Here is a 13150-nt window from a genome sequence, read left to right as displayed (position 1 = left end):
AACTCACAACTGCTGCAGAAGGAGTATTCACAGTATTTGTAATATTGCCCAGCCTACATACTTGTAATTTTTGCACTTATGAGAGTCCATCTAAAAAGTATTTATTCTTTGTGCATTTATAGTCAACGTGACGGTCAGTTGCTTCGGCGGTTATCGTCTCTCTGAATGAGTTTTATTATTAAAGTTAAAGTAGTCCAAGAGAAGTGAGTCCAGTACAGACATGCAGGACTACGAGCAGTCGCTGGCGTTCCTGGGGACCTATGGGCCGTTCCAGAGACGGATGTTCCTCCTGCTCGGTCTCACCGTTCTCCCCAGTGGATACATCCTCCTGTCCTTCATCTTCCTGCTGGCTACGCCCGCCCACCACTGCTACATCCCCAACCACAGCAACCTGAGCCAGGACTGGATCCAGGCCAGCATCCCAGTACAGGTCGGACCTGAGTGACCCGTTCAAAACCCACATATTTACACTATTAAGAATATTGTTTGTGGTGCACAAATCATTAAAAAGGACATTCTGACAGAATAATTGAGATATTTTATGAGTAAAGGCAGAAATAATTAATTACAAGTAAAATCCAAGGGTTCAAGAAAAGTGCATCAGTAAATGTGCTTTGAGTACTCTGTAAGAAAAGTACTTAAAAACATGGGAGAGAACGTACACTTTTACATTTTTATTTATTTTTGTTTTTGAAAAGACAAAAGTGAAAAAATGAGCTTATTTAAAATGATTATGATCCTTTTTTATGTTACTCGTTTCATTTGGAAAGAGTTACACCTTTGGTTTAGTGATTTTTCCATTATAGGTTTAAAAGAAGTGTACGTGAGGAAATGACTATCAACTAAATAAGAGTTTTTGCTTTCAGTGTATTAAAAGTAGAAGTATTTGCATGCAGCTTGAACTGTCGGTGTTATAAAGTGTTTAATAGTTTTATTATGTGTACTGATGCAAAGTATTTCTTGTATTTGCCTAGTTTAATGTAGGAAGGTCAGATCAGCTGCTAATTTTCTGTAAAAGCTACATATTCCTATTATTTGGATATGCTAACAATCTCCTGCACAGCTTTGGATCCGGGCTGTGATCCTCCTGCAGGTTAGAACTGGTCTAGTTTGGTCTGATGTGGTCATGCTTTGGTGCAGTCGGCCTCTTGTTGTCTCAGCAGCAGAAGTCAGAAGTTATTATAATGATGCCGATTTTCCTGGTCAGCAGGTGGCTGGGAGCCCTGAGAGGAGCAGTTGTAGGCGCTACCAGCTTGAACTGGTGCAGAACCTGTCGACACTGGGAACCACACCCAGCCCGGACCTGGTCCACAACCTGACGGGTCTAGAGGACTTCCTCTCCGGCCTGAAGCAGGAGGGCTGTAAGGATGGATGGACCTACAGCACTGAACACTACCATTCTACTGTAGCCACTGAGGTACTAGATGTTATATTACCCCCCCAGAGACCAGTCCAGTTAGAACCACCTCTGTCAGCCACCAATCATTGCCTCAGATTATGTAACTGGATGATGGTTTGGTTTTCTGCTGCACGTTTCCTGGTTGGTTTGGTATAATAGTACAACGTCTGTTTGGGTTTATTAATAAACCTGGATTTAATTATTAATGTTGTGCTAAATCAGGTCAACGGACTCCCAGACTAGATCAGGTCAACGGACTCCCAGACTAGATCAGGTCAAAGGACTCCCAGACTAGATCAGGTCAACGGACTCCCAGACTAGATCAGGTCAAAGGACTCCCAGACTAGATCAGGTCAAAGGACTCCCAGACTAGATCAGGTCAAAGGACTCCCAGACTGGATCAGGTCAAAGGACTCCCAGACTAGATCAGGTCAAAGGACTCCCAGACTGGATCAGGTCAAAGGACTCCCAGACTGGATCAGGTCAAAGGACTCCCAGACTAGATCAGGTCAAAGGACTCCCAGACTGGATCAGGTCAAAGGACTCCCAGACTGGATCTGGTCAACGGACTCCCAGACCAGATCAGGTCAAAGGACTCCAAGACTAGATCCAGTCAAAGGACTCCCAGACTGGATCAGGTCAAAGGACTCCCAGACAAACCTGCTGTTGATCAGGGGAACTGGATTTTGGGGGGCTTCTCTTCCAGGGTTTTTACTGTCTGTTATATGTTTTCCAGTTTAACCTGGTGTGTGCCGACCAGTGGAAGCAGCCTCTCTCCTCCCTCGTCTACTTCCTGGGAGGATTGGCCGGATGCTTCCTCTCTGGCCAGATCTCCGACCGGTACGTTCCAGTTTCACTTCAAACTGCTTCATGAACATTAGAAACCAGGGTGTGCCCTGAACTTGGATAACATTGGTGGCCTCCTGTGAGGATACCCTGAGGATATGTGGTTGATGAGGCATTGAACTTGTATTTGAGCTGGTTTAATAAAACAAAGAAGACTGTCGATAAGACGGAAGGATTAAACTTCGGTCCTAGGTGATACCATTGTATTTGTACTTCAGGTTTGGCAGGAAGCCTGTAGTGTTCGGCGCCATCGGCGTTCTGACGGTCTTCAGCTGCGCGGCGGCCTTCGCTCCGTCGTGGCCCGTCTTCCTCGTGTTCTTCTTCATGGTGGGCATGGGTCAGCTCACCTGCTTCATAGTCCTGTTCGTACTGGGTACGATTCTTCAGTCTCACTGCAGAACAGGATAAGACCTTTTGTCCTCGTAAGGACACAAAGCCAACGCCTTCCATGACACGTTCCCCCCCCTGCAGGTTCAGAGATCCTGATCGGACCCGCCAGAGTCTTCTTCTCCGGACTTTGCTTGCCTTGGGTCTACGTGTTCGGCGCGATGATGCTGCCGCTCACTTCCTACCTGCTCAGTAACTGGAGACACCTGTCGCTGGCCATGGCTGTGCCAGGACTGGCCTGTATCCCCCTCTGGTGGTGAGATGACCTCAGTGCACTATGAAGAAACTATCTGCCTCTTATGTCCCTATTAGGTTCAAGCCTCATAGTTCCTGGTACTTTGGTACATGAACACCTTACATATGCACATTTTCAAATCTAAAAATAATGTAAAGCGAAGGCACAAGGTAAGTGTCTTGTTTATGTTTTTCCATGCTTTTCAGATCATTTCTGACATGTGAAATCCTTAATTATCCCCATCATAGCTTGATGACATCTAGGATGAACATGTAGTCCCTCAGTTTCCACCAGAACATTCTCATGTCCACCAGGTTCATCCCGGAGTCTCCTCGCTGGCTGGTGTCTCGTGGCCGTTTCCAGGAAGCAGAACTCCTGCTGAGGTCGGCGGCGCTGGAGAACCGGGTGGTGGCTCCACGTGTCATCTTCTCCTCGACCAACGTGAGAAGCTTTAAAACCTCAGCCTTGTTGCTGGTGGACACTACACTACAACCGTATCTGTCTCTCTGCAGGTTGAGAAAGAAACGACGGAGAAGACGGCGTCCGCCGGGTTCCTGGACCTGCTGAGGACATCAAACATCCGATATCTGTCACTAATTCTGTGGCTCATGTGGTGAGTTGAAGATCTTTCCCACCTGAAGGTTTCCTCTTTTTTCCCTCCTTCCTTACTATACAAACAGGAGAACTAAGAATAAACAAGCTGGAACTCTTCACATAGTCAAACTGGCACAGAGATGGAGAAAAGCTTGTTGTAGTTGCTCATTAAGATAAGTAATAACTAAATAACCTTATTATTATAATTATTATATCTTTATTTTCATTATAATTATTAATCATAATAAAAAATAAAAAGACTGGTAAAAGTAGAAGCACTGATTCAACTTTTAAAAAGTACAGGTTCTGAAATGTACTCAAGAAAGTAAAAAGTATCCCTATGAGGTACATTTCTCCTGGTTGTGATTGAACGGAATCTCATGTCATATTAATAAGAAAGATAATAATCCCCCTCAAATGCATTAAAAATAAAGTTACTGTTGTGTTGAAAGTACAGCGATTTGTTTTAAAATGTAAGGAATAAAAAAAAAAAGAAATACTCACGTAAAGTACAGCTACCTGTAAATTCTACTTAAGTACCGCAGCAAAGTATTTGTACTTGGAACACTCTCCTCCTGCTGCTGTTTGCAGGTTCTCTATGAGCATTTCTTACTTCGGGTTGTCGCTCAACATGTCGGGTCTCTATGGCAGCCCCTTCCTCAACTACTTCCTGCTGTCGGCCGTCGAGCTCCCGGCGTACGTCGCTAGCTTTCTGGCGGCTCGCAGTCTTCCTCGCCGCCTGTCGTACATCAGCTTCAGCCTGCTGGGGGCGCTATCGCTGCTCCTCATCCAGGTCACGCCGCAAAGTGAGTGAGACCGAGACCCGGGTGAAGGGCGTCGGCTTTCCAGGACCTTTTTGACATAATGGCCGAAATTACAACTTCTGTGTTTTCAGCGGGAAATAGAATAATGTTGCTTTGCTTTTCTATTATAGCCAAATATGCTAGTAACATATTTTCTATTAATTAATTGTCCAACTAACATTATCAGACTTTTAATAGCGAAAACAGTCACCGAATGATGAACATCGTATGATATATAATATATTTTTATTTTAAACTTTTGCCTATAAAGTTGTAATATTTTGTTTTCAGACACGATCCTCTGTTTATTCCTATTTAAATGCATCAGTAATCACTTCTAACCAGGTGCAATAAATTACATTATGTGTCATAATTACCCTTGAACATTAATTCATGCATAACATTTGTTTGGTGCTATAAAACACAAGCCATCATTCCAACTTCATGAGCCACAGTGTATATTTCACATAACTTTATTTATTAATATTGTGTTACAGTCACGAGGTTAGATTTAAAAGGGGTTTGCATTTCCTTGTATTCTTGTTCTCAGAAGAGGCAACGTTGCCAGGAAGCACCATTATTGCAGTTTTATAGAGTGTTGCCAGTGACATTGCATTACATTGCCAGTAATGTGGGATTCAGTCCTTGGGACTAATGTTAGGTTCCTTACTGTAAAGTCTGCAGCGAGCTCGGTGGCCGTGCATGCTCACGATAAACACAGGGTTTCATTTATGTCTTGTCATCTTGTTGGGGCTCTTATGGAAACAGCTGAAACTCTCTTTTGTATACCAAACATCTCTCTGGTTTCAGCCCCTGTGAGCCCCACACAGGCCTGCAGGATTGTGGTCTCTGAGTCTGGGGGTTAACCAACACTACATTGCTTCATTACAGTCCTCCTCCTCCTCCTCCTCCCTGCAGATCAGCCAGCTCTCACGCTGACCCTGGTGCTTCTGGGTAAATTTGGCATGGTGGCCGGCATCGCCGTGCTCTACTTGTACACCGGCGAGCTTTCTCCCACCGTCATCAGGAACACGGCGATGTCCAGCTGTGCCATGTTCTCCAGGTCTGGCTCCTCCGTCTCTCCATACCTGATGCAGCTGGGTGAGACCTTCCTCTTCATATGAAGATGTATAAATATATTTGTTTGTGGGGGCTTTTAAAAGATCAGTTCACCCAAATGACGATTTTTAGATCTGATAATGTAAAACCTTTTTGGTGGTGTGGGTTTTGTTCTCCAGGTTTTTTCTATGAGTTCCTGCCGTGGATCATTGTGGGTTCTCTGTCGGTGCTCAGCGTCCTGATCAGCCTCTTCCTGCCCGAGACCTTCAGACAGCCGCTACCCGACACCATCCAGCAGATGGCGGTCACGCATCGGTCAGTCTGCACATTTCACACATTTTTACGAATCTGACCACAGACACACTAGGATTTTTTTTGACAAGATTTGTACATTCAAGGAATGAATAATGCAGCTTTCCTCATCTGATTTCCAGGTTAAGGTGGCCGCGGGCTTCCACGCCTCCTACAAAGGATTATGGGACGTTAAGTAAAGGCCAGGCCACTGGCCCGGAGGTCATCTGCTCAACTCGCCTATAAGAGACAGAGAAGGATGAAAAAACAAAACTATGGACGCTGCTAAAACACCAGATGATTCAGATTGTTGTATATATATATAACTTTTTGTTGTGTATAAAAAAAATGTTTGGTTTCTACCAGAATAGTGAAGAAACACATGGATGTTTATATATTTAATGAATGATGAATGAATGATGAATGAATCAATAAATTAAGAAAGAAGTAACTTAAACCTTCTATATTCATTTATATTCATTTTTCATTAAGTTTTCTCATATATATAGAGAACTGATTGTTTTTTATATGAACATAAAAATGTCCTGAACGTCGGATTCTACCGTTTCTGAGGGCACCTGAACGCCTCAGTGGTTTGAACAAGATAGGGCGTGGTCTGCGTGAGTGTGGCTCCGCCCCGGAAACGCGGAACTCCAGTTTCATGAAGCTACACAGAGTTTCACCGGAAACGAGGCAACTAGGCTGACAAAATAAAATACATGAAAACTCCCCAGACTTAGCAGTGAGTTTTTTTTTTACTAAATAGAAAACAAAACAAAATATTTTCATATTTGAACATACTATAGTTAATTTGGACAGAAAACATTAGCTGTATATTTTGTTTATTTTGTATTATGTTTTTATATTATTATTATTATTATTATTATTATTATTATTATTATTATTATTATTATTATTGTGATACTTAGAATATAATAAAATTCCTTTTTTAACACAATTATAGCAATCTTGAGGGTGCGTTCATAGTCACGATAATTAGATTTAAAATAGTTATAATTAAACAATTTGTTTCTTTTTTTAAAACAAAATGTATGGACTGAAATAAGAAATACATTAATACACAGGGAAATAATTAAAAATCATTGTAACAAAAAAATATATATCCATAAGAAATGTAAGTGGAAATGGCTGAAATGCATGAAAATATTCATTGAAAAGTGTTCGGCTCTTTCCGGGCTTTTGTTTTGGAACGTCGCTTCGCCGGAAGTCGTGATCGTTTCGTGCGGCTTCACTGCGGCTGCGCAGAGCAGCGAGCTCCACCGCCTGCTCCCCGAGTGTTTCCACTGTTGTCCAGAGCTAACGGAGAGGAAACGGAGATCTGCGGCGTTTTAACGGAGAACAGATTGAATATCTGCGGATAAACGAGCCCGAGAGGAGGAAGAGGAGGAGGAGGAGGAGCCGCAGAGGAGAAGGAGACAACACGGGAGGAGAAGAGGAGGAGGAGAAAAGACAAACACACACACAAAAAAAAAAAAAAAAAAATCGGGGGACGGTATAATGGTGAAGATTTGACTGAAAGGTAAGAAAATCCTGCCTGATCGATAGGTTTTTGTTGATTGATCCCAAAGTTGTCGATGCCGGGGTGGCTCGAGGCGGAGGTGAGGGAGGTGAGGGAGGTGAGACCGCAGCCCGCAGCTGCTGAATGTAGGTCATTGTGTCTGTGGGCCGAGCCGAACCAAGCCGAGACTAACCGAGCCGAGCCGGGCCGTCCTGCTGCTGCTGCTGCTGCGGCTGCCAGGCCGCAGGCAGCCGAGGAGGAAGAGGAGGAGGATGAAGACCTGCAGCAACACTGACTCGTGCTGCAGTAACCACTCATTTATCACACCACTAATTAGGATGGGAATAAAACCACAAACCACAGAAATCACGGAGCAGAAAAGTTAACATAGAAAAAGTAAAATATTAAAGCCTTGAAAACTTGTTTTTCTGTAACAATAAATTACTAAAAGTAAACTTAAAATTTAAGGGCAAAAAACATTTAATTTTGTATTTATTAACAGTTGTGGTTTGTCTGATGTGTCATCACACTTTAATTAAAATATTCCATAAATCCTGATTAAAGCACAGACAAAAAAATAACCCAAAAGTGTTGCAACTTTGGTTTTCAAGGCCTTGAATAGTAAAAAAAAGGAGCTTTTCTTCAAATTACAAGCTTCAAGTCAGGATAAGATTAAAGAAAATGTTATGTCTGAGATGCTCAACACTAGAATACATGTTGTAACATAGTTTAAATACACTATACATACATGCATGCTTCAAATATTAAAGTAAAAGTAGAAACAGTGTAATAAAAGGAGGTTTAAATGATAGTTTTGTGTCAAAATGATTAGTAATAATAAACAAATGCACAATAAAGCTGAAAGGTTTCTGAAAGAAATGCGGAGTTAGCTTAGCATAAAGACTGGAAACGGGTGGAAACAACTAGCGTAGCTCCACACAGAAGTAAGTATAAGTATATAAACCAGTATCTGTCATTGATGGTAGAGCGATGGTACCGTAAACCAGCAGAAAGAGAGAGCTGAAACAAACACAGATGTTAAACCAACATCTGTGTTGAGACCTTCACAGATAACGAGGAGGTTTCTGAGTTTCAGGCTCAGACCAGATCTTAAATGACAGAAATATAAACGGACCGGTTTGTTGACGGAGGTTTGGAAACGCGATGAAGCAGACTGAGTCCGACGTGGATCCAAGAATCTGGATCTGGTGTCTGGAGAGATGCCAGCGAGGAAAGACAATCCTTCTGGAAAAATCACTCAGCTGCCTGCAACATAGTCCTAGTAATAATACCTCAACGTACCGCCGCAGGGTAGTATTACTATAGTACAACGTAGTGCTGCTACAATACAATGTAGTACTACTACAGTACAGGATAGTACTACTACAGTACAGTGTAGTACTACGACTTCAGCGTAGTATTACTATAGTACAACGTAGTGCTGCTACAATACAATGTAGTACTACTACACTACAGGATAGTACTACTACAGTACAGTGTAGTACTACAACTACAGCATAGTATTACTACTGTTTTGTTCTAGTGGACTAGTATCTGATATTATGGACTAGTGACTGAGATTGTGGACTAGTATCTGATATTATGGATTGGAGACTGAGATTGTGGACTAGTGTCTGAGATTGTGGACTCGTGTCTAAAATTGTAGACTAGTGTCTGAGATTGTGGACTAGTGACTGAGATTGTAGACTAGTGTCTGAGATTGTAGACTAGTATCTGAGATTGTGGACTCGTGTCTGAGATTGTGGACTCGTGACTGAGATTGTGGACTCGTGACTGAGATTGTGGACTAGTATCTGAGATTGTAGACTAGTGACTGAGATTGTAGACTAGTGTCTGAGATTGTGGACTCGTGTCTAAAATTGTAGACTAGTGTCTGAGATTGTGGACTAATATCTGAGATTGTGGACTAGTATCTGATATTATGGACTAGTGACTGAGATTGTGGACTAGTATCTGATATCATGGACCAGTGACTGACATTATGGACTAGTGACTGAGATTGTGGACTAGTGTCTGAGATCGTGGACTAGTGTCTAAAATTGTAGACTAGTGTCTGAGATTGTGGACTAGTATCTGAGATTGTGGACTAGTATCTGATATTATGAACTAGTGACTGATATTATGGACTAGTGACTGAGATTGTGGACTAGTATCTGAGATTATGGACTAGTGACTGAGATTGTGGACTAGTATCTGATATTATGGACTAGTATCTGATATTGTGGACTAGTTTCTGAGATTGTGGACTAGTATCTGATATTATGGACTAGTATCTGATATTATGGACTAGTATCTGATATTGTGGACTAGTACCTGAGATTATGGACTAGTGACTGAGATTGTGGACTAGTACCTGAGATTATGGACTAGTGACTGAGATTGTGGACTAGTACCTGAGATTATGGACTAGTGACTGAGATTGTGGACTAGTATCTGATATTATGGACTAGTATCTGATATTGTGGACTAGTACCTGAGATTGTAGACTAGTGACTGAGATTGTAGACTAGTGTCTGAGATTGTAGACTAGTATCTGAGATTGTGGACTCGTGTCTGAGATTGTGGACTCGTGACTGAGATTGTGGACTCGTGACTGAGATTGTGGACTAGTATCTGAGATTGTAGACTAGTGACTGAGATTGTAGACTAGTGTCTGAGATTGTGGACTCGTGTCTAAAATTGTAGACTAGTGTCTGAGATTGTGGACTAATATCTGAGATTGTGGACTAGTATCTGATATTATGGACTAGTGACTGAGATTGTGGACTAGTATCTGATATCATGGACTAGTGACTGACATTATGGACTAGTGACTGAGATTGTGGACTAGTGTCTGAGATCGTGGACTAGTGTCTAAAATTGTAGACTAGTGTCTGAGATTGTGGACTAGTATCTGAGATTGTGGACTAGTATCTGATATTATGAACTAGTGACTGATATTATGGACTAGTGACTGAGATTGTGGACTAGTATCTGAGATTATGGACTAGTGACTGAGATTGTGGACTAGTGACTGATATTATGGACTAGTGACTGATATTATGGACTAGTGACTGATATTATGGACTAGTGACTGAGATTGTGGACTAGTTTCTGAGATTGTGGACTAGTATCTGATATTATGGACTAGTATCTGATATTGTGGACTAGTTTCTGAGATTGTGGACTAGTATCTGATATTATGGACTAGTATCTGATATTATGGACTAGTATCTGATATTGTGGACTAGTACCTGAGATTATGGACTAGTATCTGATATTATGGACTAGTATCTGATATTATGGACTAGTATCTGATATTGTGGACTAGTTTCTGAGATTGTGGACTAGTTTCTGAGATTGTGGACTAGTATCTGAGATTATGGACTAGTATCTGATATTATGGACTAGTTCCTGATATTATGGACTAGTATCTGAGATTGTGGACTAGTATCTGAGATTGTGGACTAGTGACTGATATTATGGACTAGTTTCTGAGATTGTGGACTAGTACCTGATATTATGGACTAGTGACTGTAAACGTGATAATAAAATGAACATGGATAATATTTAATATGTGCGTCTGTCTTCAGATGTCCAACGTTACCGTGGAAGCGACCAACATGCTCCCCATCCTCAAGAAGAAACTGGCCTTCCTGTCAGGTAAGACACACACACACACACACACACACACACACACACACACACACACACACACACACACACACACACCAGGAGATAACACTGGTCTCATCGTTACACTAGTTTGCTCAGTAATCAGGTCTCTGGTGGGTCTCGTTTAGGGGGCAAAGACCGGCGTAGTGGTCTCATCCTGACCATCCCTCTCAGTTCAGACCAGACCAGCATGGAGGAGCTCAGCGCCACGCTGGACTACCTGCTCAGCATCCCCAGGTACGTGTTGGAGGCAACCCGGGACCTGCTGGACCCTGAATCCAGATCGGCCGATTATGAAATAATAATCTGTTTGTTTTTTTTGAAGATCGCTCAGAGACACTAACGAGGAGTCCTCATTCTTAAAAGTGAAACATAATCAATAAATAATAGGATACATGTTCAGCGTTTGTTTTTCAGTCTAACATCTGTCTGACGTTGTTTCTGGCAGCTCGACAGCCGATTCAGGAGTTTCATTCCTGCAGTGAAGATGTCAGCGGACGCGTTTTAGACTCGTTGTTACTCGTCAGGGAATTTGTTGTTTCCTCCAAAACACTCGACGGGAGCGGTTTAAAGTGGGCTTCATCTGCTGTCAACTCACAATGTAATGTAACAATGTAGCAGAATATCACATCCAAAAGTTTTGAACGTTGTTTTTATCAGTTTTCCGATGCGGAGACAAAGCAGTAACTTGCAGAGTGCAATGTTTTCATCACTGAATTTATATCACAAACGTTGTAATGAGCTTGCAAATAAATCAATGTTATGGTTTATAGTTAATTTTTAGTAGCGTTGCATTCAAAACTTGTCATTTGGGAACTGTTTTCTCCAATCTAAGTAATCGAACATGAATGCAACATTCTGACCTGAAACGGCCTTCACGGGCAGGAGGCAACCTCTGGATCTGAGAAGTGAAGCCAAAACTGAAGTGCCTTAAACTGTAATTCTCTGTGCTGGCTACAAGGGGGCGACTCCTTTCTGATCGGATAGAAGTCTATGAGAAAATGGTCCTACTACTCTCTGCTGGCCACCAGGGGGCGACTCCTCTCTGGTTGTATAGAAGTCTATGAGAAAATGGTCCTACTTCTCTCTGCTGGCCACCAGGGGGCGACTCCTCTCTAGTTGTATAGAAGTCTATGAGAAAATGGTCCTACTACTCTCTGCTGGCCACCAGGGGGCGACTCCTCTCTGGTTGTATAGAAGTCTATGAGAAAATGGTCCTACTTCTCTCTGCTGGCCACCAGGGGGCGACTCCTCTCTGGTTGTATAGAAGTCTATGAGAAAATGGTCCTACTTCTCTCTGCTGGCCACCAGGGGGCGACTCCTCTCTGGTTGTATAGAAGTCTATGAGAAAATGGTCCTACTTCTCTCTGCTGGCCACCAGGGGGCGACTCCTCTCTGGTTGTATAGAAGTCTATGAGAAAATGGTCCTACTTCTCTCTGCTGGCCACCAGGGGGCGACTCCTCTCTGGTTGTATAGAAGTCTATGAGAAAATAGTCCTACTTCTCTCTGCTGGCCACCAGGGGGCGACTCCTCTCTGGTTGTATAGAAGTCTATGAGAAAATGGTCCTACTTCTCTCTGCTGGCCACCAGGGGGCGACTCCTCTCTGGTTGTATAGAAGTCTATGAGAAAATGGTCCTACTTCTCTCTGCTGGCCACCAGGGGGCGACTCCTCTCTGGTTGTATAGAAGTCTATGAGAAAATGGTCCTACTTCTCTCTTGATGTATTATCTCAGTAAACATTGTAAACATGAGTTTATGGTCTCAATCTCTAGTTTCAAGTCTTCTTCAGTCCAGCATGATGTTCATTATGAAATGCTCTCTCTCTCTCAGTCAGAAGTGTAAGGCTCGGGGTTTCACCGTCATCGTGGACGGACGGAAGTCTCAGTGGAACATCGTGAAGACCGTGGTGCTGATGCTGCAGGTACGACCACGGATCCCAGAATAAGTTATTACGTTGTTGGTTTAATAGTCGGGTGATGACGACGATGTCGATGCCGTTTCAGAACGTGATTCCAGCCGAGGTGTCGCTGGTCTGCGTGGTGAAGCCAGATGAATTCTGGGATAAGAAGGTCACGCACTTCTGCTTCTGGAAGGAGAAAGACCGCCTGGGCTTCGAGGTGAGTCTCTCAGCCGGGACGATGTTAAACTTCACACGTCGGGGTTATTATCACGGTCAAATAATTAAGATTAATCCCAATATAACTATCCAATTATGTGTAAAACTGTTTAAAAACACTAACATAATTATACACATATAACACTTTTTAGTGTAAAACAATCACATCTTAAATAATATTATCATAAATCTGCGTAAATTAATGATTTTGGTTTTCAGAGCTA

General features: G+C 42.5%; 2 protein-coding genes across 3 annotated transcripts in view; both read left to right on the top strand.

Annotated features, from left to right (window-relative positions):
• LOC311022134 (organic cation/carnitine transporter 2-like) lies at positions 1–6038 on the top strand. 2 transcript variants are annotated; one of them, XM_084023166.1, is made up of 11 exons: positions 1–430; positions 1208–1417; positions 2136–2239; positions 2464–2618; positions 2717–2888; positions 3182–3308; positions 3380–3480; positions 4053–4267; positions 5183–5365; positions 5503–5638; positions 5758–6038. In XM_084023166.1, the coding sequence occupies exons 1-11, from the start codon at positions 221–223 to the stop codon at positions 5858–5860; spliced, it is 1716 nt and encodes a 571-aa protein (XP_083879292.1). In that variant the 5' UTR covers positions 1–220; the 3' UTR covers positions 5861–6038. The 2 variants fall into 2 exon arrangements, with proteins under 2 accessions (XP_083879292.1, XP_083879293.1); XM_084023167.1 differs by having other exon boundaries at positions 2–430; positions 1211–1417.
• An 892-nt stretch (positions 6039–6930) lies between these two features.
• The window catches only part of sestd1 (SEC14 and spectrin domains 1), a 17526-nt gene continuing 11306 nt past the window's right edge, over positions 6931–13150 (top strand). Inside the window, exons 1-5 of the mRNA XM_084023035.1 lie at positions 6931–7154; positions 10727–10796; positions 10937–11045; positions 12641–12731; positions 12814–12927. Coding sequence (XP_083879161.1) covers positions 10727–10796; positions 10937–11045; positions 12641–12731; positions 12814–12927 — 384 coding nt within the window. The 5' untranslated portion in view covers positions 6931–7154. The remainder of the gene's footprint in view (positions 7155–10726; positions 10797–10936; positions 11046–12640; positions 12732–12813; positions 12928–13150) is intronic.

Source organism: Eutrigla gurnardus (assembly GCF_963514095.1).
Source record: "Eutrigla gurnardus genome assembly, chromosome: 12".
NCBI classification, from domain to species: Eukaryota; Metazoa; Chordata; class Actinopteri; order Perciformes; family Triglidae; genus Eutrigla; species Eutrigla gurnardus.
Note: the sequence above shows the minus strand (reverse complement) of the source record. Positions and strands in the feature narration are given on the sequence as shown.